General features: G+C 43.6%; 2 protein-coding genes across 3 annotated transcripts in view; one reads left to right on the plus strand and one right to left on the minus strand.

The window, feature by feature from the left end:
- USP18 (ubiquitin specific peptidase 18) overlaps positions 1-26,760 on the plus strand; it is a 424,666-nt gene that overhangs the window by 25,409 nt on the left and 372,497 nt on the right. The gene's annotated exons all lie outside the window — the stretch shown is intronic.
- Positions 9,454-19,708, minus strand: LOC138722893 (aldo-keto reductase family 1 member B1-like). Its single transcript, XM_069861671.1, has 10 exons — positions 19,620-19,708; positions 18,700-18,867; positions 18,037-18,153; positions 16,367-16,444; positions 15,860-15,982; positions 12,322-12,428; positions 12,085-12,166; positions 11,502-11,585; positions 10,608-10,690; positions 9,454-10,075 (listed from the first exon to the last, which is right to left on the minus strand). The coding sequence occupies exons 1-10, from the start codon at positions 19,683-19,685 to the stop codon at positions 10,033-10,035; spliced, it is 951 nt and encodes a 316-aa protein (XP_069717772.1). The 5' UTR covers positions 19,686-19,708; the 3' UTR covers positions 9,454-10,032.

Below are 26,760 nucleotides of genomic sequence, written 5' to 3' on the forward strand. Positions count from 1 at the left end.
GTGTGTGAGACGATGCTTTCTTATAATTTAAACAATATTCTTACACTACAGTGCTTGATAGAGAAGACAGTAGGCCATTCAACTGTTGAAATCTGCTTTTTATTTTCATAGGTCTGATTCTGAGGATGTCTCCCTTTTTTTTTTTCCCCCCAAATTAAGGAAATTGTACTCAATTAACATATAACAAAACCCAGCTCAGGTAATACCATAGTATTTCCCTGGTGATATGTTTTTTTTCTACTTGTGCTAAAGTAACTATTTACAGAAGTATTATGGAAAGCTGAGTTACATCTGTCTCTCATGCATTGTAATGTTTTAAGAGATATTATCTCTAACACTAGTTTTAATGATAGACAAAAGATTACCAAAGGCTTTGAGCTTTAATTAGCACACTAGCCACACCCACACACATTATCCCTTGCCAATCCTCAACTCTTGTTCATGCTATCATCTCGACTTCATAGATAGATAATGACTACAGGAGCTCATTTAATAATTAGAAAGTTTTATTGTAGTCCTTTTCCTATGCAACCCATCTCTGATTATCAGTAGAGCTGTTCGCATAACCATGTAGGCATGTACATTTTTTAGCTTTCAGGAGACAGGCAGAATTTTTCAGCTGTAATTCCTTGTGTGTTCTTGAAGCTACTTATCTGGCTCCAGAACCAAAGAAATGTAAGTCTAATTGCCAAATCTGTCACTCCACACTGTATTGAGAAACATTTTACAGTAGGAGTGCATCGCACAAAATTCTCTATGGTGTTAAAACACTTACACAGAAAACTCCACCCTGCCAGGGAAATGAAGTAACCCCTTCATACATAAAACTGGGAAAGAAACCCTTTTGCCTGTAAGCTACCACGTAGGTTATTTTCTTATGAATGCAAAAAGTTACTTTAAAAGTAAGGCCTTCATTAGAACACATCAAGTAAGAGGTATTAACTTTCTCACCTGTGCTATATGATACAACTAGACCCCACCAGCACTATAAATGTATGATATTCTTCATCCTTCACTGCAAATGTGCATCTATTGCACAGCTCTTGCTGCTTCAACAAATACAATGCCTTTCTATTCTGTTTTCAGTATTCTCTTAGCAAATGAGCTTAAATGTGTCTTTTTGCAAACTGAAGCAAACCAGCTGTTCTGGATCTTCCTTCAGGTGTTTTGACTTCAAATTGGCTAAAAAGAAAACGGAAACCTTCCTTGTTTTTAAGAAGCACTATCACATCCATGCATTAAGTGAGTATCTCCCTCCTCCATGATTTAGCAATGTTGGATTATTATTGGATATCTTCTTAACAGCCAGTATTTGATAGCCCCAGATAGTATTTGATGGAGAGAACCTTGGCTGATACCTTGTCATACCCATATCTGCTGGTATCCAGCACTAGGGTTTTACAGCACTCTCCAGCTTCTACAGGCTGGTAGCACTGGGATTTTTGCAGATACACTGTGTGTTAAGGTACCTTGGATGCATACTAAAGTGCTGCCTGAAAATCAAAATTGGCTGGAAACTCCAAAATAAATAGGCAGCAATTTTTTTTTCCTGTTTTCTTTGGCCACTTCATATAAGAGAGCCAATGTAAATAGACTCCGTTTTAAGAATGAGAGTTTTAAGGTTTTTTTGAAGTGAAAAGCTGTGCCTATGTATTTATGCCAATGATATTAAGGCAGCATCTAGAGAACAGAATGCCTAGATACAGACATTTATCCTGTCTTCCCAGGTCACCCACTTATCTAATCACATACTGCAGACTTAACAGTTCACAAGAGAGCGGTTTAGGATCACAGAGAAGTTTGGCAATTTCAGCTAAGCAGAAGATACATTATCTTTTGAGAACAAGGTCACTGGTATAAGTGAAGGTTAGAGCATCAACTTCCACTGCCCTGTGTAAACTAAGCAGACTCACATTACTGTTTTTACTGTAGTTCAGTTTTAGTTCCCCAGAGCTTTTGTTAGGGGAAAAAAAAGCTTTTTCTTCTTAGCCTTAAGACTATATTCTTGAAGAGTTTTAATAATAGTCTTTTTCTAGATGCAAAAATACAAGGACTATCCTTTTTTTTGCAAGACTAACATCAGCACAGTCTTCAGATCCTCCAGAGACCAAGGCCATATGTCATTGTTTCAAGCAGTCTGTAACTCATGAGTACTAAATCACAACATAAATGGAGTTTGTGTTACAAGATGAGAAAGAAGCTCACAAGCATTCTGAAGAATAATCTTTTGAGCATGTGTTTGCTTCCCTTAGTATCAACTGTACTTACAGTAGTCCTGTATCTGTACCTTCACTCTGCTCTTGCAGCAAAACGTCAGTTGCAGCAAAATATGTCTTCTCTTATAACTTGGTAGTAAGAGCTAAAGTTTAACAAATCTGAATCTTTGGGATTTGTGAAATGCAGTCTCTGTCATAAATATAAATCCTGACAAATTTTAAAGAAATTTAGATTCTCCTAGTGGTTGTATTTTTTGGACAAAAGATCAAAATGTGCTATTTTCAGTTGTTACTATAAGAATCCATTTAACATCAGAAGATCATTATGAGATAAGACAATATGCTGCTTGAGATTCAGTTCAATAATTTCAGCGTAGTAGACAGAAAGCTCTTTAGAGGACACTGCTAAATTATGTTCCAGGAACCACCTTCTTAATGAGGTTTCCTATTCATGAACTGCTAAAAACTAATAAACTGGTAGGAGATTTGTATGTTTGGTTTATCATATCTACAAGAGTATATAAATACTGCCTTTATCAGTAGAGTGGCTGCAGTTAAGATGGTGAATCTCTCCCAGCAAGTGCAAAATCTGATAAAGATGACACAGACGAATTATTTTGTTTGGCAGCTGTGTTATTTAACAAGCAGAAAAACTGGGCAGCTTCATAGGAGCCAACAGCAGATTTTCACTGTATTGTATTGCTCCCTAGATACTGTCTGCATGTTTTTGTCTTGAAGGATGTAATTCAATGTTGTTTAGTTAAAAAAAAGTCAGTGCTACTGCAGCCCATGGATCTCCTTACAGTTTTAATAAGGTGTCTGTTAATCTAGACTTCATGTGACTCAAAACTCCTGCAATTGCATTAGGCTCTTCCAGCCCAGTAGATGAACAACACGGTTCAGCGCTGCCTGCAGAGAGGCAGGACAAATGTATAATTGAGGCTCAGGGCTAGAATACACACTTCATGGAAATCCTTTTCCAACTGATTTTCTTTGTAGTTGATGTATTTAAGTCTATAAAGGAAATAATGACATATCTTTGAGCTACTTTAGGCTTTTGCAAGATGTTTGAAAAGCAGGTGCCCTAGAAATAGCAAAGCAGTTGCATCAAATTGGATTTCCTACAGCAACTCTTTCTAAAGAAAGAGATCCAAGAAGCCCACCAGCAAGACAAACAGTTATAGTGCAGTGGTACAGACAGAAAGAAGCGTGTAACAGGTACTCTCTTTTTCAGTCCCCTTCAACATGCTACTTTGAAGAGGTCAGTTACAGGATGTCATCACAGCCACAGTTAGAAAATGAGCTACGTGGAAGGTGCTCTGTTTCCACGCTGACTGTGGTCAGGATGTCAATCCGCAGCACTAGGAGCAGCAATCACTTGAGACTGTACCACACAGCCCATCTTGAAATAGTCTCTACTTCACAGCAATTTTCCAACAGCTGTGATTTAACTGGAATGTTATCAGACTCAAGTTATTTACAGGATGTTTATAGACCATGGTAGGCAGGAAGTCAGACTAGATCACAGCACTCATAATAGTAAAAAATTCAAAACAAGCTAGAAGCCAGAGATTGTGCATTTGTTTTAGAGACAATAGATCTTTTTCAGCTGCAGAGGCTTTAGCAAAGGTAAGAGGAGAAAAATTAGGGTCATGTGAGTTACTGGGAAATAAATTACCTTCTATTTTGCAGCAGAGCTGCAGCCATACAGCTTGAAGACAATGTGCCTTTCTAGCAGACCATTGCTGCCTCACAGCAGTCTATGACAGCAGTAAGGGTGCTGCTACAAGCTGCTCAAGAAGCACAATTTCCAGCTTTACCAGCTTCCAATTTACCAGCTTCACCTACCCCAACACGTATGCCACAAGCGCACTGCTCTAATTGCATCTGCTAGCTGTAGAAAGGAAACTACAAAGTATGATCTCCTTTATATTGGTTTTGAGGATTCAAAAAATCTTCCATCATCTGCCTTTTTTTTCTGGCAAGTTCAGACTTTACTTCACAAAGAATCTTCTTGTTAAGAAAATGAAAATTGCCATGAAAGGCTAGAGTAGAGCCTTGGGCTTGTTTTATTGCTGCTGTAAATACAGTTGACTAGAGAAGATTGAGTGTTTTGTTGGTCAGATCACTGCAGCAGAAGATGAAGGGACAAGCTACAGCTGTCTTCTTAAGTTCTGTTTGTTCTGTCAGTGCAGGGACCTGCAGAAGAGGTATCACCACACACTGACAGTGCTGCACACTTTCTAGTTTCCATCTTCAGATTAATCTGAAATCTGTGTTAATAAGCAATGAGTCATAACGTAGCACATACTCACAGCCATCAACTCACTCCCTTTCCTGCAGGAGTAATTAATTCAAATTACATGCTGCTATCTGTGTAGCCTCAAGGTACACGCAAGCCACAGTCTGTCTCCATTTACTTTGCCATAGCGCATGGAGCATTTGTTAATTACCAGTCCTCAGTTTGGATCAATGTCCAACACAACATGCAGATGTGCAAGAGGCCACAGGTCTAGGACATCATAGACCTGAAAATATCAAGGCCATCTCTTAAAGCCAGAGAAGAACATACTACACTACCAACAAAATGCTTCACAGAGGGAGAATGTGAGTATTCTTCCCAGTGTCAGATGCAGTGTAAACAGGCTCCAGTCACCATGACCGGCTGTAGGGAGTGGAGTTATTTTCTTGAAGGACTAGCAGCTTCTATTCCTGTGTGCCTACTTCCTCAGCAGTATAATGATCAGCTTTTTTGTTGGAATTACAGCAAGAGGTTTACATTATACCCAAACAGTTTTCAGTTTCCATCAGCTATGTTACAGTGCTCTTGGACCAAACCCACAGATACATCTTTCCTAGTCAGCAGTGACATTATCCATGTCACTAGACTGAATGGAAAACACCTTAGCTTAGCATTCTGCCTTTGTATCACAATACGCAGTCCCGTGACTTGAGCTTTTATTATGTAGTTCATCCATTCTGGTATAGTCAGGCCTTCAAAGGGGCTCAGTGGAAAAAAGTGTTATGCCCGTGTTTCAGAGGGAAAACAGGACATTATAGGTAATGAACAACAGGTGAAATTCAAAAGTCTTTGCTGCTCATTGCTGCTTAGGTTTTCAAGCTAATATAATTCCAAGCTCTCTCATACTGGCTTAATAGGATTCAAAAGCAAACAGAATGAGAAACAAAAACAATGTCAGATTCTTTCCATGAACTTTTTGCATTCAATCCTGCACAAAGAGTTCCAGTCCTTGCCTTCCTTTACATCTTAAAATAGACTTATAGAAGACTAGTTAGGATGATCAATGGCCTAGGAATAATTTATTCAAGTGGCAAGTAAGTAGCCTAAGACTTTCCCTGACCTGACACCAGTGCAGGGAGCTATGCCAGAAGTTGAACAGACCTGGAGCACCTTTGGAATGCATGACTGGAGATAGACCAGCCATCTCCTCCATTGTAAAAGCTAGAAGTATCAAATGAATTTAGCATCAGACTAGCTCAAACCATCAAAGTAGTAACAATTCTTCACAAGGTGTATGGTTATGAAAGTGTAACAGACTCACAAGGTAACTGAACAAGAAAGAGTTAACTGATGGCTGTTAGACATGAAAGACCTCCAGCTGCTGCCAAAATATTTGAACACACCACTGCAATGTTCAACTTGCTCATCTTCAACTTTTGTCCACAACTGGAGACAGGGTGCTGCAGTTTTGGTCTGATTCAGTTCAGCTGTTCTTATAAGCAGCTATCACCTGATTGATAATGAGGCTTATTTCAGTTCAGAAAAGTTAGATTGAATACTCAACTTGATTCCCCCACTTATGAATTAGGCAAAAAAAATGTAGTTTCGCACTAGCAGTCCTGTACCATGCACCTTAACCAATTAAAATGCAAGAGCAATAACAGTTAAGAGTTGCCCCTCAGCTTTAATAAGCAAGGAAGGTCCTGCTGGAATAAGGCAGAGCTCTATACTTCTTAAGGGACCAAGGACAAAACAAATAGTTACTGACAGAGTTTATAGATGACAAACTAGGGTAATATTAAGTGATTAAAAAAGTAATTTGTCCCCAGGCAACTGTTCTGTGCCCAAGCTGAGCAAAAGACTCCAGTCGTATCTTCAACATAGGGAATACAGATTAAAAATCCAAATACAGGATTTTCTTCTCCTGTTTTGTATAAGGTAGTTTCCTGTGCCCCATATTTCACAGCTCCACACAAATGTTACAATACGCACTTGTGCCAGTCTCAGGAATAACAGATCCTCCCTCATTCCCCAGAGGGAAACAAAGACCAAGTTACAGACCATCATACAAAAAAAAATTGCTCCAGCCAGGCAGCCTTGTGTATTTTTGTTCCAGTATCAGAAGTCAATCCATGAAAAAAAAAAGAACATCACTGCAAGCTGAAACATATGTTACCTGTAGGACTATTTGCTCCATCTTACTTCCAACCTGCAAGATGCCAATTCCAGCTACTTCTTGTATTCTCCTCTGCTATCCAAAATAATTCTCAAAAAAGGTCTGTAGCCTTCGCCAATGAGATAATTGCTAATTTTATTTACCTGTTTTCCCTGATAAGTCAGTTCACCATCGTTCTTTGCTACTATGGAAATCAATCTGTTCTGTCAGAAGAAAAACAAATGACTTTTTTTAAAACATGAAACGAGCCACTACTCTGGTGTAAATTGAAGTAGTTGAGTGCAGCTGGAAATGAAGCAAACCAAATACACATACCAGTTCTAAGAACACTATTTTTATGCCTCCTGTTCTTAATCTTTCCTGTATGCTGTATTCTCCTTCCCAGGGTGTGCTACAGTATGACACTAGCTTTACTGCTGCAGGAGAGTCTTGAGAAAGTCTAGTAACAACAAGGTGGAGCTGAACTACAAGCTCTTAAATCAAAACTACAAAACAAAAACTAACTGCTTTTCATGGGAAGAGATACAAGATTATATTTGTCCTTAAAAATTTCTTTGATCAGACACCCAAAGATCCTTCAAAATCACAATGCAAAAACAAATGCTGTGAACACAGTTATAGCAGGAAGAGCTCAGTTTGCAGGAATGCTAGGCTCCGGATATCTAATTCTTTGATCTTTCCACTTTACCTTTTAGGAGATGAAAGTAAATCTCTACCCTTGTACGCAGAGTGTGGCACAAGCACAGGGGTACCACAGCCATTTATTTTACTGTAACAATCCCCAAATTAACATAAGACTTGGCTGAAGTCTAGAAGACTGGCTCTTCCTCTATCTCACCCTTTTTTAATTACATCTGGGCTTGAAGAAGCAATTTAAAATCATTACAGGTAACAGGGTTTTCTATTACTCCCTTCCCACCCTTCATCCTTTCTGACAGCCTGTTTCTGTCCAGGCTTACGCATCTTTGTCCCTTTGGCTAAGCTGCTTCTCTTTTTCCTCTATTCCCACTCTCATATTTCACCAACCATCCAAGCCCTCTGTCGGCTCAGAGCTGCACTGTGTCCCAGAATGACCCTTTCCAGATTCTTTCCTGCTAAGTCATCCAGCAAAATATAGAGAGTGCCTGTTACAATACCACTCCACTCCAAGTGCTAGCTAGTCTTTCTTCTGCTGTGGAGCAGCCTGTCTGAAAGTCTTCTTCAGTAAAATTCCTACTCAGAGTGGAAAGTTTCAAACAAACTTTCATAAAGTTACAGTGAAATGAAAACAGAGGAAACTAACAGAACCAGATGTACCATTTTGGAAACCCTGACCCTCAATGTAACTTCTTGCCAGAACACAACTGTCACAAGAATGTTATTTCCAACCAAGTCAACATTGCCCCAGACAGTTTTCTGGCACAGCTCGGACTAATCTAAGAATATTATCTGTTCTGCTTCTTTTTTTTAAGATGCCTTTGGGCTTTTATTTATCACATTACAGATACACAAGAACACTTGCAGAGCTGAAGCTTTTTCTATTTGCTTTTAAGCCCAGAATTTCAAGTGATCGTAATCAATTTATGTTAGGAGAATCAGCATTACAGAATATTGCTTAGAGTCAGACATTATTTCTCTCCTCTCTCCTCCTTGTATTCCAAGTTACTTCAATCTTTTATGTTCAGCCTGTTGTAAGTTATTCTGACAAAAAAAGCGTTGCATGTGAAGTCTGGCCCCAGTGACAGTGGAAAGATTTAAAATAAGCATTTGAAAATAAAGACATCTGTTCTCTCAATATAAATGGTCAGTATTTAACAGAAAGAAAAGTTTTAAATTAGTATGACTCCTTAGTACCTTTTAATCAGTACCAGCAAACAAACCACCTAGTTTGCAAATAGTTTAAGAGCAACTGCATTAACAGCAGTAGCCGAGTTCCTTTAAGGTATGCTATGCGTTTATGGAATCAGAATCCTACCTTACATTTAACATTCAGGTGTTATGCATTAGCTGTTCTGATGCCTCCCATTATTTATGTTTAGAAAGAACCCTCTTTCTGCCAGCCCTGTATAGCGTCCTTCAGAGCAAATGACAAGCACACACATAAAAATCACCTCAACATAAGCCACTGTCTTCCCAAGTACCCAAATGCATTTTCTGAATAATCTTCAGAAGCTCTTGGAAGGCAATAACTTAGAAACCATTACTTGCAAGTGTTGTGAAAACCATAGAAATTCCCAAGGAACAACACACCTCTAGAGTAAAAATTCAGGTCTAAGTCCACTTTTCTGTCCTCTCAGAAGAGAGCAGATAAGTTTCTGATCTGCTAGCTCACAATACAGAAGTTTCTTGGAAACTCATTTTACTTTATTTGCAAATGGTTGCTGGCACAAGCACAGAGGTTGGCCCTGCCTCATGTGCTGCTTGCTTGGAAATGGCAAGTTCTGCTTACTTACTAAATGATCTCTAGGATAGTGAGCAGGCTTAATGGCTTCTATTAAATAAGTTTTCTAGTAGCCAAAATATACTATGACTTCAATAAAATAGAGACATATTTAAACATTAGTATATTAGATGTCAGATATATTGAAACAGCTGTATTTAAAAGAAAGGCTCAAGTAGACTCAACGGCCACAGGGCCACACTCCAGCGTTCTAAAGGTGCATTAGCATGAGAACAGCATAGATCCAGCAGGATAAATGTGAGAAGTTAACATTGATACCAGATGATTTCTTGGGGGACAGTAATTTTCCTAGCTTTTGTGTAATCTCTAGAGACAGCTGATACAATACAGCTAAGTCCAGCATTAATACCATTAGAGCACTGCTGAAATAACCATCTCCTTATACACAGTAATGAAACTATGTTTTATTATGAGCAAAACCAACTTTTATAACATCAAGAAACCAGAACCCACAGACTCTTTGAAGAGCTACCCATGTAGGAACTGCTATACTTAGACTTGTACTTCTAATTGGAGAAAAAAGCATGGAGTGTTACAAAAGGAAACAAAACCAAACCCAAAAGTAATGGGCAAAAAGCAGACCTCACATTATGTAACATCTGCCATAGCCTGGTCCTTCCAGACAACAAAAGTCACTAGCTCCAATTCACAGTATTCCAAAACAAAATTGACTGCTAGTTCAAACCTCCTCAGTGTTCTCTGCTTACCAGTTCCAGACATGCAGTTTGGCAAAGAGAATCTACTAGTCCACAAAGGTGTGCTCTTCAGAGCCATTTTAGCATTTCCTTCTTCCAAAAAAAAGAAATTAGCACAAAGTCACTGAACCGAATACATATATTGCATCTTTATGAGGAAAAAACCAAAGGAGGGTCTAATGCAGCAAGAAAGCCGTGTAGACAACTCTTGGGCAACAGCAAAAGCATAACTGAGAAGCCTGGAGAAAGGCAGGAAGCAATCTTCAGTACTCTGCATGGAAAGGGTACTCCTTGTGAGTTTTGCACCTGAAGGAAATCAAAGAGGAAGGGTTATTTAATGTCTGAAAAATACTATATGCAGCTGTAATCACTGTAAAGAAGCCACCAAGGGGGGAACTGAACTGTATAAAAGCAGAATCATTTTGTTTCTGTCTTTTAGTGACATGTTGCATAGTTTTTCTAATATACTTAACAGTTATGATAGAAAGAAAACAAATTCCAGAAGGAAAATTAATCAGGAATTTGAATCTGCACTGTGCTAATTCCTCCAATACAGACAAAATAAAAGCTGTGAATAAGAACTGTTGCAATCCCAGCTACAAGATGTTTCTTGGAGACAACTGAAAATGAGCATGAAGTTTGCTTTATGCTTATCATGATTTGGTTCACAGCACAAACCCTTGAAGTCTTACTCTGACAAGTTACTTTGAGGATGATTCCTTTGGAAACTGAGTTTGCATATGGCCAATTTCAACCAAGGCTAGTATCTATAGCTTCACATACTAAACTGAAATACTAATAATTTAATAGCTTGACAAACACACCCATTGCCACTTACGTGGTCATATCGCAGGCTCTCCAGTTTCTATTAAAGCTGAGAATAGTTGCCATCTCCTCTTTAGTCAATTCAAAGTCAAACACCTAACAAGAGAAACAGCTGGAAATCACCTCTGAACAAATGAGACTGTAAACAAAATTCAGAAAAATTAAAGAGCATAGTGTAAGGGTGCTTGTTTGACAAAATGACTGCTTCATGAAGGAAGGAAGGAAAGGAAGAAGACAGCTCTCTGGACTCCTAAGACCACATCAGCTGAAGCTGGGGAAGGAGGTGAGCAGGGAGAGGTAGGAAATAAAAAGTCCCAAGTTGCAGTTACATGGACCAGTTATTTTAAGAAGCTTGGAGAGCATTTAGTGTTGCAGAATGCCTCCATCTTCCATTTGTGAAAGACGCATCTTTCTGTCCTATTCCAAAGGAAAATCTACAAGGCTTTCACATTCTGCCCAGCGCAACTAAGCATCTTCCAAAATCCTAATACTAGTTTAAATCAAAAATCACTGAATCAAGACCAGCAACATGACTTATGGCCACCAGGACTATTTTCTTAACAGTGCATATATAAGCTTCTTGTGGCGTGCTACCGCACTTGGGCCCCAAGGCAAGCCCTGTCAGCTGATTCACCCACATGACCTAGAACAGGAAACATCACACAATGTGACTGCTAACCTTATTGACACACTGTTTCTGGAAGTTTTTTTTATTCCTGCTCTCCAATTGTAACCTTAAGTTTAGCCCTCAGTAGACTTTAAGTAAAGATAAAAAGAAAAAAAACCCCAGTCCTCTTGTCTGAGGAGGACTTGGGAAGAAAAGAGAAAGGATTGCTGTTTGCCCTGCAGGGAGAAGCTGTGCTCTCCCTAAACATGACATGCACCCAGCTCATTCGTAATAACTCACCTTGAAGTTCTCCACAATGCGCTGTGGTGTGACAGACTTGGGAATCACAACCACATTTCTCTGGATGTGAAACCGAATGAGAACCTGCAAGAGCCATATCACATAGAAGACAGCTTTTGTTCTATGACAAGCAGAGGTTGTTCCAACAGTTGTTTGCTGTAAACTGTACAGCTCATAAGAATGAACACATTTTTGGAGAGCTGCATTTCAAATTATACTCAAATTCTAAGAAACGTTTTCTGAAGTGCAAATACAGAAGTAGGGGAGCCCCTTATAGAAGGCTTCCTTTCCCATTCAGCTTAGTGATACTCAGCTCCCCTCCCACCTAGACTTCTAGGAAGCTCTGCAAGGAAGGGTTCATGCCTCTGCAACAGGACTTGAAGGGGAGACTGAAACAGGATAGCTTCTGAAAACAGGTCAAGAAGATACCTTACAGGCACATAGTAAGCAAACCTGTGATGCGAATTAACATCACAAAAGAGCACAACAGTTCACACTGAAAGAAAAGCCAGCTTGTCTTTCACTTTGTCATTAGCCATCCTGCCTTACAGGAAGGAGAACCTACTGTTCGACCCTTGTGTACCTGTGCTGGGGTTTTGTTGTGCTTGGCTGCAATCTCTTTGATCTTGGGGTCATCCAGAAGGGAAGGATCCTCTGGCTTAGCCCTACACAGACAAAAGAAGATCAGTGGCAAGAATACTCACAGGTTTCTGCTTGGTTGGATCTGTGATCTGGATGAATAATTAATGATGCACTTCTTGTCTCAAAATTTCAAGTATAATCCATGCCACCTCCTTTGCAAAACTTAAAGTAACCCTACCATGGTCTGTCAGGTGAGCCGAGTGGGCTGTATGCTGTCACAGCAATCCCTTTGGATTGACAGTACTTGATCAGCTTCTCCTGGGTGAGGTATGGATGACATTCAACCTGCCAACACAAGGGGTACAGAGATTGACAGTGATTTAAACTGCTTTAATATGTTCCAGAGATTAGCTGTTAATAAAATCAAAGGCTGATTTTTGTTCCAACATATAGTCTCTGTGTTACATTACAAAGCCTTTGTATTCAATATGCTCCCACCCCCTTTTTACTACTTGTAGCTGTTCTCCTTGCATTGAGGTGTCTAAGGACTGTAACACTACTCCTCAAGTTTGCTGATCCATATGATCTCCAACATATGGGACCACCAGTTAAGTAATTGCTTCAACAGTTCAGTAAGATGTACACAAGAGAACTGTAAAATCATAACAGCAGGATAGCAGACCAGTAAGTACAAAGTTCTTTCCATCCCTATAATTCAACATTATAATATTTTTTCCAACAACCACCATTTTATCTTCAGTACCAGTATTGTCTCATTTGTTTTCATTTGCCTTGTGTCAACACTCACACTGAATACCTCCAGTCTGCAAATATTGAGAAAGGCCAACTGCTACAGATTTCTACACCTTCACCTTACTGTCTAGTACAGAACGTTTATAAATGCATATGGGCTTACCATGAATTTCCATAAGAATACCTACATAACAGAATACAGACTCCTCAGTGAATCTGTATTCTGGCAAGCTAATGCAGATATGCAGTACAGAACAGGAATTATTCATGTGTCAAGAGGCAGTGAATGAACACAGATATTTGATACTCTGCATAGAGGGACTTGCAGGGTAGTTTCACATCAGAGAGCACTATTTCTCTTTCAGCAGGCAACAAAGAACCTTTTTGACTGCGCTGTCATTGGAGCCTTCTGCAGCCTGGTGCCACATTCTGAAGGAAGCCCCAGGAAACTTGTGCTATGGGCAGGTGGAGCAAGAGAATGCAAACCATAGGATCAGTTTACAGAATCTAGTGCTTTATTTGTGTTTCTAGCTGCTTGCTGTTATCAGAAACCTGCACGGCTGTTTCTCTTCTGGGACATGCTGTAATATTAGAAAACAGTACACAACTGAGTTCTTGGGACAGATTATATGTTTATTTTGCTTCAACAGTTCCAGAAATACAGCTGCTCCAGTAGTACAGCATCTGTTTATTTTCTCAGCTATTCAAGAGGTAGAATTTATGTGATAAAAGTGAGCCAAAGTCATCTTTGGCACTCAAGTTGAAAAATTTCTGAGCTACACTACCTAGTCATATGTTTGGACCAGGGTGAAAAGCCCATGATGTACATTTAAACAAGTATATTAAGCAATTGCAATCCACACTGAAAGCAATCAAGTACCTTAAGAGTCAGATTCCCTTCCTGCTACTGTAATGTAAATGCTCCCTTGCCAAATTATTTTTCTCACCATGAATGAAACCAATGTGCATACTGACTGCATTCAAAATAAGAATGGGAATGACACCAAATACAGGGGTTTACTGGATTACACATGAAACACCTGAACAGAGAAAGTGTTTGCAAGAAGCACTATAACTATTAGGTTAACTGGCAAGCATTAGTAACAGAAGCTTTCAAACATTTCTTCGGAAGCAATAGGCTTTGAAGGACAGGGACCAAAGACCCATTGCTCTGATCTTTATTTTATTACAGTAATCATCTTAAGAACATCTGTAAGTGAGAGATAAGGGCAGTGACTTCTGTGCAAGAGACAAGTAATTACTGACTGCAGTGACAGGAGCAACAAGCAAACATTGAAAGGTATCATGAGACTTCTAAGTATCTTAAAAGTACATTGGGACTAACGATGAAGGTGCAGAGTAGAGTTATCAATTTTGCACTTGTCAGAATGTTTCAGTTTGATGTTGAATAGAAGTCCAGAGAACAATCCTACTAGCTTTTCAAAAAGAGATCTTAGAAACCCCTTTTCCATACACAGACTCAAACTACCACAATAAATTAATGAGTTCTTGCAATCAAGTATCAATAACTGCAACTGTAGTCCTTCAAACACTACCACAATCCAGGATGAGTCTGGACAGACCCCATATGGGTCTATTCTGGGACCTGCCTTCTTCCAACAACTTGCATCAGGCTATAACTTTGTTAGCTTTGCAGGTGATGCCAAACTGGGGGAGGGCCAGTCTATACACTCAAGGGTAGAGCTGCCACTTCAGAGGGACCCACTCAGGCACAAAGAACAGGCTAACAAAAAACCTTACAAAATTCAACAAGGCTGCACACAAAGCCCTGCATCTGGGAAGGAAAAGCCCCTAGCAATAACACAAGCTAGAGCCTGACTGCCCACAAAGCAGCTGTGCTAAAGACAACCTCGTGACCATAATAGTCAGAGCTGAACACGAACCAGTAGTAAGTCCCAGCAGCAGAAACAAACAGTAAATTGTGGGAAGTGATCTGCCTCTACTCAGTGCTTGTCAGATCACCTTTATAATACCACATCCACATCTCCCCCTTCACAGCGCCCTCGGTAGAAGAAAGATGGACAGACTCATGAATTCAGTAAGGGGCCACCAGGACAGTTGGGGCGCCTGCTGTATTGGGAAAAGACTGAGGGAGCTGGGCATGTTCAGCTCAGAGAAGGACAAGCTTCAGGTCCCCTAGTAGCTGCTTCCTAATACCCAAAAGAAGGTCATCTAACAACAAGCCAAGCTCTCCATGCTGCACGATGGGAGGGGACAAGAGACAATGGGCATAAGTTGAAACAAGAAAGGTTGAGACTGGATAAAAGATGACTCGTCCGCCATACACGCCAAGATGGGTGCTTGGGCAGCAGAACTCAATGCCTAGAGAAGCTGTGCAGCCTCCATCCTTGCAGACAGTAAAGACAAAAAGCCCTAGGCAACCTGATCTCATCTCAGAGCTGATGCTGCTCTGAGCTATGAATTACAGCAAATTATGGCCCAAGGTCTTCTGCCATCTGACTTTCCCCAAGATTTTATTCAATTGTGGTCTAGATACCTGGGCACTTCTACTCTATGGCCTACTTTGCTGGTCCATTTCTCTCCTTCCTTTTGACCCTCATTAAGTCCATAAGCAGTCCATAAAGCATGTTCTCACTCCAGTTCCCTCAGTAATCAGCAACAGGAACTGATCTCTTCTTGGAAGAGTTGCAAAAGGTCATCCAATTCTCTGTTAGGCCCTCATATATACACATCAAGTTTTACTCTACTTCAAAAAAAAAAAAAAAGCTCAGCTGAGTGTCTGTCCTGTGCCCCTAAAAAAAGGTGAAGATTCTGGAGCTGTTTCTTGCCAGATTACCAAGCAGTAGTGTAGGAAGTCCATGAAAACCAGTACCTTGTTCATCCAGAAGTGGTTAAAGGATGACATTGAGAGAATGTGTTGCGTCTATTCCATTTTCTTTCTATAACTTTAGTTCACAGAAAGATCTTAGCAATTCTTTAAAAAAACTCTACATGAACATCACCCCCTCAAAACATTTGCCTGCAGTCACTAAGCAGCTTACCTGGTTATTGGCAGGCTTGTATTTCAGGCCTGGCTTGTTCAAGATTCTTTCAATCTGCTCATGGTTAAAGTTGGAGATTCCAATGGCTTTTACCAGACCAGCATCCATCAGCTCTTCCATGCCCTAATAGAAAGAGACACAAAGTCAGCACCCAGTGTTCATGACAAGGCCTGAAGAACACTTTTTTCCTGGCACAGATTATTCCCTTTATGAGGAACATGAAATAAGCATTTAGATTTTCAGGGTTCAAGTCTGAAGAAAACAACGAGAGCACTAATATTTGTACCACATCTCAGTTCAAAGCTCACAGACTCATTCTTAGAGACTGTGGAAATTCACAGCAAGTTAGAAGTGCAAAGTAACGATACCAAACATCCCACTATTTTACCAGCGAGTCCCTCAAAGTAGTTCTGCATACATGAGACTATTTAGACTGCTGAAGGTATTGAAAACATGGAAACGACTGAGGAGAGAAAATGTGATTCTCCTTGCTGCTGTTGAACTTACCTCCCACGTACGTAGAAGGTCTGTGTTGCTGGGTATAGACACACCTTTGTCATCTGTGGGAAACAGCTCCTCTCCCGCCTGTTGGTGAGAAAAAAACCCAAAACACTTGAAGCACACTTTGTTGGGAAGCAAGGTTAACAACAGATGAGGAGTAGGGGAGGGACTGTTTACAAAGGCTTGTAGTGATAAGAGAAGGGGGAACAGGTATAAACTGGAGAGGGGCAGATTTAGACCAGACATAAGGAGGAATTTCTTCCCAAGGAGGGTGGTGAGGCACTTGCATAGGTTGCCCAGGAAACCTGTGGCTGCCCCATCCCTGGAGGTGTTCAAGGCCAGGTTGGATGGGGCCTTGAGCAGCCTGGTCTGGTGGGATGTCCCTGCCCTTGTCAGGGGGGTTGGAACTGCATGATCTTTAAGGTCCCTTCCAACCCAAACTATTCTATGAAGACCATAATACTACAAACTCCTATTGCAGGGCATACTAATACTTTTTTATATATGTATTAGTTAACACTAACATTTATCTACATTCTTCAGTCTCTTGCTTTCACTTGGGACTACAGCACTTTCACCCACAGCCATCCCAATAAGGACAGGTACTTCTGAACACAATGTCCTCCAGCTCATCTAAATACACATGGTGAAACAACTCTCCACTTGCAGAAATATAGCCAGATTACAAGTTTACTTTCTGTATTACAAAAGGTTTTAATGAAAGTTTTACTAAAAGTTTAGTAAGTTTTAATAAAATGCGTAATAAGGATCCACTTAGGACCTGGAACATGTATACTGGACCAGATCTGCTGACTGGTCTTTTTTCATAGAGAGACTCATTGTTTAAGTTGCTGGCACAGGGAATGTTAAAACAGCCTGTGTCCCAGCTAAAGCTACACATCAAATTAATTCAAAACCAGTTTTCTTACTGATACATTATTACACCACAATGCATTTTTCTTGATACTTCTGTCCACGTGAAACTAATTAAAGACCCCCCAGATGCTATGAAAAACAGCTGACCTCAGAAGCAACAAGTAAGATTTTGATCAGGCTCTAACAGAAAGACTAAGCTTAGAAATAGTCAAATAGAGACATCAGTTTGCATGTAGTCAGTAAAACAGGAACTAAAAAGCTTCAACTTTTGAAATCCAAGTGCTGTGGAACACTAAGAATCCTGCAGCAAAGGTCAGTGCAATTTGTTACTAAAGGACTCCGTGATTAAAGGATAGAAACAGAAGACAAACATTCTCTTGTTCTGCAATTCTGTAACATGAGGAAAGAATTTCTGCCAAGCAAAGCACAGCTCATCTTCCCACAAAGGAGGAACCACATCGTTGTCAGCTGAGCATACTTTGTATTTGACAGCACAGAAGCAATAATCAAAAGGAGAGCAATATAACTTAGACTGGCCGCAGGGAAACCTGCCCCTAGTACAAGGTATACCTCTTCCATGATCAAAAGGGCAGAGGATGCTGTGCATGCAGGCATCTCAGAGGCACGGATGAACAGCCTGGCTCACATAGCCAGAGTAAATCTGAGCACCAGGGCAGTACTAGTACACAACAGACAGTGATCTGTGTTGGTTGGAAAACGTTACTTGGCTGTAAAGCCATCTAGCTCTTCAAAACCACCAGGCAAAACAGACAAAGCCAAGGGCATTGCTATTACTCTACCTTGAACCCACAAGGCCAGTGGATGAGGTAGAGATCCAGGTAATCCAGTTTCAGGGCAGCAAGAGTCTTCTGGCAGGCTCCCTTCACCAGAGGCTTGTCATGAAACGTGCACCACAGCTAGAGACAAAAGTCAAGACACATTGTGACTTCTTATGTTAAACCTCTCAAGAGTGCTTCTGTCCCATTCAGGAACGTGCTCGTCTCTTTTGGAAGGTGATGTGGACCTAGGTCACCCTACTGATCTTCAAACAGAGCTTACTCTGTGAGTAAGACTGGCCCACGATACTAGGGGCAGCACGCGTGGTGGCAGCATACCTGACTGAATGGTCTCATAGCAGACAGCAGTAGTAGTCTGGTTCCATTAATTAAGACTTCATTAAAAAAAAAAAAAAAAAGAAAAACTACTAAAAGGTTAGATACTGCATAAAAGACGATAGCATAACTTCATGCCTGGAGAAGTTCAAAGCATCTCCTGCATCAGTGGTACGTGTCCTGCATAATTCTCCAAACAGAGTGAAGGAAAACAGGAATCTTATTTCAGGAGTGGCCTAAGTGATGTTCAGAACTGCTCCATGCTGCACCACAGAGTAAGGAAGTAAAGAACTGAGCAGTTACTATGAAAACATGGGTGTGTCCTGTGATCCTCTATCCCCAGGTTCATACCTTACTAACAATGAAGAGGTCCTCTCGCTTCACAACACCTTCCTTTATTTTTTGCTGGATCCCATCCCCAACTTCATTTTCATTCTGGTACACGTAGGCACAATCAAAGTGGCGGTACCCAGCGTCGATGGCAGCCATCACCGCAGCCGTTACTTTCCCTGGCTGGGACTGAAAATATCCAAGAAACACTTTATCAGTGTATCTTGAAGACACTTACATCCTTGCAAGATAAAATTAAGAAAGCCACCCTACCCAAAGCAATCCTCCAAACAGGAATGCACACAAACTTCATCAAAAAGGCCCCCAGTTTTCCCTGCAGCATTCTTGAGCCTGTAACATCTCAACCGCAGGCTCCGGAGCTCCAAGCCAGACTCCAGCCTTCCACCTTACCCGGGTGGAGCGAAGGGAAAAGGGTATGAGGTTCCTTAACTCGGGATTCTCAGACGCTGCTCCTTAGGGAGCGAGAGGGGAGATAAACACGCAGAGGGGCTTTAAGAGAGGCTTTTCCATAAAGCTTTCTCTGGTCTGTGCATCCCCAGCTCAGGCTCCCGAGCTCCAAGCCCCACTCCAGTTTAAGGAGGGGCCGAAGGGAAAAGGGCAGGTGATGTCCTAACTCGGGGTGCTCACGCGCTGCTCCTCAGGTAGCCGGAGGGGAGATAAACACGCAAAGGAGCTTTAAGAGAGGCCTTTCCACCCATCCCTCTCGCACCCGCGCACGCCTCCCGCCGCTCCCCATCACCCCGCTCCCAGGCGGGGCCGAGCCCTTCCCCAAAGCCAGGCCGGGGCCTCCTGCCTCCCCTGCGCCGCTTCCCAGCGAGGCAGCCGCAGCAGCTCCCAGCGCGGAGGGCAAAACCGCCGGCGATGCCCCAGCTCGCTCCCTCCCTCCTCCTTGGGGCCGGTCGAGGCGCCGCCGCGGCTACCTTCCAGGTGCCCAGCCCCACGATGGGCATCGCGGCCCCGGTGTTCAGCTGCACGTAGCGCGCCATAGCCCCCCCTGCACCCCACAGCCCCGGCCAGCACCGCCTTTAATAGCGGCGGCACCGCCCGAGGGGCGGGGAAAGGGGCGGTCGGGCCCGGCGCTACGGTGAGGGGCGGCCGGCACCCCGCGGGGAGCGGGCTGGGACCGCGAGGGTTTCGAGGGAAAGGCAGCGTGCGGTGCCTAACGCTGCGCTGGCTTCGAGGGAGAAGCAGTGTACGGTGCTGAAACTTCGCTAACTTTGAGGGAGTCCAGAGAAGAGCAATGAAGCTGGTGAAGGGGCTGGAGAACAGGCCTTATGAGGAACAGCTGAGGGAGCTGGGGTTGTTTAGCCTGGAGAAGAGGAGGCTGAGGGGAGACCTCATTGCTCTCTACAACTACCTGAAAGGAGGTTGTGGAGAGGAGGGAGCTGGCCTCTTCTCCCGAGTGACAGGGGACAGGACAAGAGGAAATGGCCTCAAGCTCTGCCAGGGGAGGTTCAGGCTGGACATTAGGAAAAAAATTTTTGTGGAAAGGGTCTTTGGGCACTGGCAGAGGCTGCCCAGGGAGGTGGTTGATTCACCTTCCCTGGAGGTGTTTAAGGCACGAGTGGATGAGGTGCTAAGGGGCATGGTTTAGTGATTGATAGGAATGGTTGGACTCGATGATCCGGTGGGTCTCTTCCAACCTGATGATTCTATGATTCTACATTCAGCGTGCACTCAAACTGCTCTTTGAGTGAAATTCAGCACGTGGTGCTTAAAACTGTGCTAACTTGGAACGAAATTCAGTGTGCAGCGCCTAAAACTGTGCTAACTCCAAGTGAAATTCAGCATGCAGTGCTTGAAACTGCGCTGACTTCAAGTGAAATTCAGTGTATAGTGCTTAAAACTGCGCTGACTTTGAGCGAAATTCCACATACTGAATTTCATTCCAAGTTAACTGTGCTAACTTGGAATGAAATTCAGTGTGTGGTGCATAAAACTGCGCTGACTTCAAGTGAAATTCACCGTGTGGTGCTTAAAACTTTGCTAACTCCAAGTGAAATTCAGTGTACAGTGCTTAAAACTGTGCTGGCTTGGAGTGAAATTCAGTGTGCAGTGCCTAAAGCTGTACTGACTCCAAGTGAAATTCAGTGTACAGTGCTTAAAACTGTGCTAACTTGGAATGCAATTCAGCATGCAGTGCTTAAAACTGCGCTGGCTTCGAGTGAAATTCAGTGTGGGATCCTTAAACTTTGCTATCTTTGAGTGAAATTCAGTGTACAGTGCCTAAAACTGCACTGACTTTGAGCGAAATTCAGCATGCAGTGCTTAAAACTGTGCTAACTTGGAATGAAAGTCAGTGTGTGGTGCTTAAATTCACCGTGTGGTGCTTAAAACTTTGCTAACTTTGAGTGACATTCAGTGTACAGTGCTTAAAACTGTGTGAACTTGGAATATAATTCAGTGTGCGGTGGCCTAAAACTGCACTGACTTCGAGCGAAATTCAGTGTACAATGTATAAAACTGCACTGACTTTGAGTGAAATTCAGTGTGCGGTGCTTAAAACTGCACTGACTTCGAGTGAAACTCAATGTGTGGTGCTTAAAACTGCTAAATGGGAATGAAATTCAGTGTATGATGCTTAAAACTGCACTGACCTTGAGTGAAATTCCCCATGCAGTGCTTAAAACTTGACTAACTTTGAGTGAAATTCAGCGTGCAGTGCTTAAAACTGCACTAACTTCGAGTGAAGTTCGATGTACGGTGCTTAGAACTGCATTGACTTCAAATGAAATTAGTGTACGATGCCTAAAACTGTGCTGACTTTGAGTAAAATGCGAAGGTCTGGCCCACCTTGTTGGAGCCTTGTGGCTCTGAGTGCTGATGAAGCGAGACAGCCGGAGAAACCTCAGCATGGTTGGCTTGTGAGAGTGGGGAGCAACCCGTCCCCCATTCCAGACAGGACAAATACAGCTTCCACTTCAAGAGAAAGTGAGCTGTGGCTTAGGAGTAATTTAGGATAAAGTGAGTTTTAAAAGAAGAACTTTATTTTGAATGTTGGAAGAAGGTTTTTTAAAGTGTTTTAAAAATCACAGAAGAGAAACAGTAACTTTTTAACGAGTGACATAATGTTTAAATCTCCCTCCCTCTTTAGGGAGGTGCTGAGGGCACTTCAGAATAAAGTGCCCGATTGTAACTATATGTGGTAGGTGGCCAGCGATCTCCCATCAGAATCTGACTTTGCAATTTTTCTGCAGACAAGAGTACGCTGTTCTGCTGAAGAGGTCTTGGCAGCGTGGAAAAAAACAGACCTGCCTGGGAGGCTTTGCCGCTTACTCACACGGGAAGAGTTTCTTCAGGTGCAAGCATTAGCTCTGGGTGCCTCTCCCACGGCAGAGGCCCCTGCTTGCTGCAGCTTGGTATTTTTTGCTCCATTTAACTAAGGGCGAGCAAGGTAATTGGTTTTCCTCTCTAGTGTTTCTCCTGGTTTCTGCCAGCGCCATCAGCCATCCCCGGCAGGATGTAATGTGTTTTCACTTGGATTGTGAAACCCTTATATAAGTCAGCGCTTCTCTCTTCCCATTTGGGTTTGGTTTTCCCTGGCAGTTTCTTGTTGGAGAGACATCTCCATCTCATCGCAAAAAGTTTCAGGCAGAAGTTCTGTACTTTGTTTTTGCTGTTTGCTCCTGTGAATGGGAGCCTTTCCCCTCACAGCTGTGAAGCAAGCCGGCTTTCCGCTGTTTACCTCTCCTGAAGGGCTGTCACATGGTGGCAGAGCCTTGGGGAAAGAAGAAATACTGCGTTTGTCACTGTGTGACAGCCAGCCTGGTAAACCTTGCATGTTGTGTCCTTGATGGCATGGCCAGCTGTTTCTTTACAGCAAGTGCTGGTGATAAGGAACTTCGTGGAGGAGGAAGGGTTGTTGTTTTTTTTTCCTTGATATATAAGTGAGGCTTTGTACTGAAACAGGATGTGTAGTGTCACGAGCTTTTTTTTTTGGTTTGTTTTGATGACTTTGCATTTAGTAACAGTGATTTTTACAACTGTAACATCTCCAAAGCTGTAACTCGGGAGACCAGCAGTGTTTGATATCTCAGAAGAACAGGGTCCAAAATAATCATAGAATCATAGAATAGTTTGGGTTGGAAAGGACCTTGAAGATCATCTAGTTCCAACCCCCCTGCCATGAACAGGGACACCTCCCACTAGATCAGGGTGCCCAAGGCCCCATCCAACCTGGCTTTGAACATCTCCAGGGATGGGGCAGCCACAACTTCCCTGAGCAACCTGTGCTGGTGCCTCACCACTCTCATAGTGAAGAAATAATGGAAGTGGGTATGTCCTGCGGAAGCAGTCTTTACCAGCAGAGACCCTGTGGCCTTCTGGAAAAGCACAAAGTACAGAGGTTGAGAGGGTCACAAGGTGTGATCATCTTAATGTGTAAGGGGAGAGCTGCAGGGCTCTGCAGCTTTAGGGGTGCTGACAGATACAAGCATAGCTAAACCCAATGTTTTGAGGAGAGGATGTGTGAGTTTCAGGTCCAAATCCCAGGGAAGGGCAGCAGGAATTTCTCCCTTGCTTGAAGCCTTTAAAAGAGGAGGTTTATCTTGCTTGGTGGGGTGTTCCAGTTCAAACTCTGTCTGCAGGGAGGTGGATCTGAGGGTCCTGGCTGAACTGCCCTGTAGAAGACCTCAGCCTCTTTCTTGCTCTGAGCTCAGATCGAGCCAGGAGCATATTTTGGTGGATCTCCTGTCTTGTCTTTGCACTGGTATTTGTCTGTTACTCCCATCTGCTTATGAAACACACCCCTGGGCACAGCCAAACACTGAGAAAGCAGCAGTTACTGGACAGGAAGGGCAGGTTTAGCCCTGTGGGGGAGACCTAGTCAGGTGGAAACCATGAACTGTCCTGAGCCAATCAGAACCATTTCCAGCTGGCTCTGGAACTGGTGCTGTCAGATGGGGCATTGGAGCTCCAGCAGACAGGAGGAACCCATGTAACCCTCCTTATGCCCCTGCCAGTGGAGGAGTAGGGTGGCATCTCATCCCAAGGGGGCTGGCTGCAGTGTGGGACACCTCTACCAGGCGGTGGCAGCCCTTGGGATAGTGGCCTGCCTGCCTGGGAGCACAAAGACACAAGACACAGGACAGAGTGGTAAAAGAAGTTGTCAGGCACCCAGCCCCACTCTCCAAGCAGCCCTTGAGGGACTGGGTGTAATCTGTGGTGAAAATGGGGGAAGCGGAGAGGAAGACAGGGAGAGGATTGGTGTTTGGCTTAGATGGAAACTGGGGAAGGGGAAGAAAGGCATTCTGTAGCATCATAGAATGGTTTGGGCTGGACGGGACCTCAAAGATCATGAAATTCCAACCACCCCGCCATGGGCAGGGACACTAGACCAGGTTGCTCCAAGCCTCATCAAGCCTGGCCTTAAGTACTTCCAGAGATGACGCATCCACAGCTTCTCTGGGCAACCTGTGCCGGTGCCTCACCACCCTCACAGTAAAGAAATTCTTCCTACTATTTATTCTAAATCTGTCCTCTTTCAGTATAAACTTTTTACCCCTTGTCCTATCACTACGGACCCTTATAAGAAGTCCTTTCCAGGTTTTTTGTGAGCCCTTGTCACAGAAGAGGTGCTTCATCCATCTGATCATCTTTATGGCCCTCCTCTGAACCCTCCCAGCAGAAGCATGTCTTTCCTGTGCTGAGGGTTCCATTTACTGCAGTGTTTTGTTCCTCTGTGTTCTCTTTTACTCCCTCAGTACCTGAAGCGGTGAAATGAAATTCTGCATTAATTTGTGATAAATCAGCTTAGATTGCCCTGAGATGGGAATGTTTTGCCTGAGTCAGTAGCTGAGGGAGAATGCATGGCCCTGTCACAGCCCAGAACTGGAGAAATGAGAGGGACTCTGGAAGGAGCAAGGATCCTGGTCCTGGGAATAGGTGGTGCTGGAAATGATGTAGCTGTTGTGTGTCCAGGGGTACGTGAAGACAGTGGAGAAAGGAGGGACCTAGGGAGACCTTTACTGGATGGGAAGGTTATTGGGAAGAGGTGGACAGGTTCTTCCTCCAAGTTCATGTCCCAGTGGCCTGGTGCAGTGCTGTCTCCACACGTAGGATCCAAAAGCATCGGCCAGAGAGCTGCAGAGGCTGTGAAACGTGGGGGCCAAAGTGTGCTGCTAGGCTGCCAGTGGGGTTTCAGAGAGACCAGGACCACTCAGCAGAGCCGGGGAGTCAGGCTGACGATCTTTGTTGCAGTAACATACGTTACCAAGTGCTGAGGGTGAAGGGGAGACCCTTGGTCAGAACTGAGTGAGAGTGCTGCTGGACTGACCAGATGGAAAGCTCTGGAGAGGCCAGGCTGTAGCTGCAGGAGGCTGAAGTGCTGCTCCCCAGAGCATGAGCGCTCTCTTGATGTTCTTCCGCTCAGAGTGAAATGCCGAACGCTTGCGGCAGCTGGTGTCTCTGCAGTGTCTGTAGTGGTGCTGGGAAGCAAGAGCAAGTGGAATACAACTCTTGCTTTGGAAAAGTAGAGTTCTGGGGAGTTTGGGCTCTGGTCCTAAAGCGTTTAGTCCTGCCAGGGAAGTTGGTCCTCGAAGCTGGGAGGGCCAGCAGGGATGCCAGGGGTTTGGGAGCACCGAGGGGGTGACCGGAGGGCAGGCAGCCGGTGGGTGGTGTGGTGTCTGAGATGTCCCCTGTCATTGGCAGGAGCTGGGGGGCTGGTGGCCAGCGTGGAGGGGACGTGGCGTGTCTCGTCTGTGGGCTGGCTGCCCTCTGGTGCCCGCGGGGAAAAGCGACGAGTGGCTTTGTCCCAGGGAGGGTTTGTGTCCCCGAAGGGCAGGGGACCTCTGTGTATTTCACCTTTGTTCACAGGAGAAGAGGGTGCATGAGGTCTGGAGAGCCTGAAAAGCGAGCCGGGTCGGAAACAAGGGCAGCTGTCAGCACAGGTGTGATGGATGGTGCCGAAGGCATCTCCACAGTTAGGGGAGATGATTCCCAGGAGAGAGACTTTGGAAGTGACTTAGCAGCAAAGGCTAAAGACTCGATGGAGGAGGGGGATAATATCAGGTTTGGCTGTGACAAGCTGTGGGATGACACGCCAAGGTTGGAGAGATGGGGTACTAGCAAGGGCCCTCAGGCAGTTGCTCTGAGATGTGCTGGGTACACTGCAGCACACTTGTTGTCTTACAGAGATGAGCCATGGGCTCCTGGGGTAATAGGTGCCAACAGTGAAACACTAGTAAAACACCTCAAAGGAATTAAGGGGTGTTCCCCTAAGAAGGTGACATTGCCAACAGCCCAGCTCCAGCAGCCTCTGCACCAGTGCATGCAGCATGGGCAACAAACCAGAGGAGTTGGAAGCCACCGTGCCACTAGAATGCTGTGGCCTATTTGCTGTTACTGAAACTTGGTTGGGATGAATCCCACAACTGGAGTGCAGACGACATCAAGCTGAGTGGTACAGCTGACATACCTGAGGGACAGGATGCCATCCAGAGGGACCGGGACAAGCTTGAGAAGCGGGATCATGTGAACATCATGAGTTTCAACAAGTCCAAGGTCCTGCACCTGAGTCAGGGCAACCCCCAGTAACAATACAGGCTCGGGGATGCAGGGGTTGAGAGCTGCACTGCTGAAATAGACTTGGGGGTGCTAGTGGATGAAAAGCTGAACATAAGCCAGTAATGTGCACTTGCAGCCTAGAAGGCCAGCTGTATCCTGGGCTGCATCAGAAGAAGCATTGCCAGCAGGCTGAGGGAGATGATTCTCCTCCTGTACTCTGCTCCTGTGAGACACCACCTGAAGTGCTGCATCCAGCTCTGGAGTCCTCAGCATAGGAAAGACATAGACCATTTTGAGCAGATACACGAAGGGGACACGAAGCAGGGCCACAAAGATGATCAGAGGGATAGAGCATCTTTCCTATGAGGAAAGGCTTAGAGAGTTGAGGTTGTTCAGCTCAGAGAAGAGAAGGCTCTGGGGAGACCTTGTTGTGGCCTTTCAGTACTAAAGGGGGCTTATGAGAAAGACTGGGACAAACTTTTTAGTAGAGCTTTTTGCGATAGGACAAGGGATGATGGTTTTAAACTAAAAGAGGGGAGATTTAGACTACATCTTGGT

The sequence above is a fragment of the Phaenicophaeus curvirostris genome, chromosome 1, assembly GCF_032191515.1.
Source record: "Phaenicophaeus curvirostris isolate KB17595 chromosome 1, BPBGC_Pcur_1.0, whole genome shotgun sequence".
In the NCBI taxonomy this organism is placed as follows: Eukaryota; Metazoa; Chordata; class Aves; order Cuculiformes; family Cuculidae; genus Phaenicophaeus; species Phaenicophaeus curvirostris.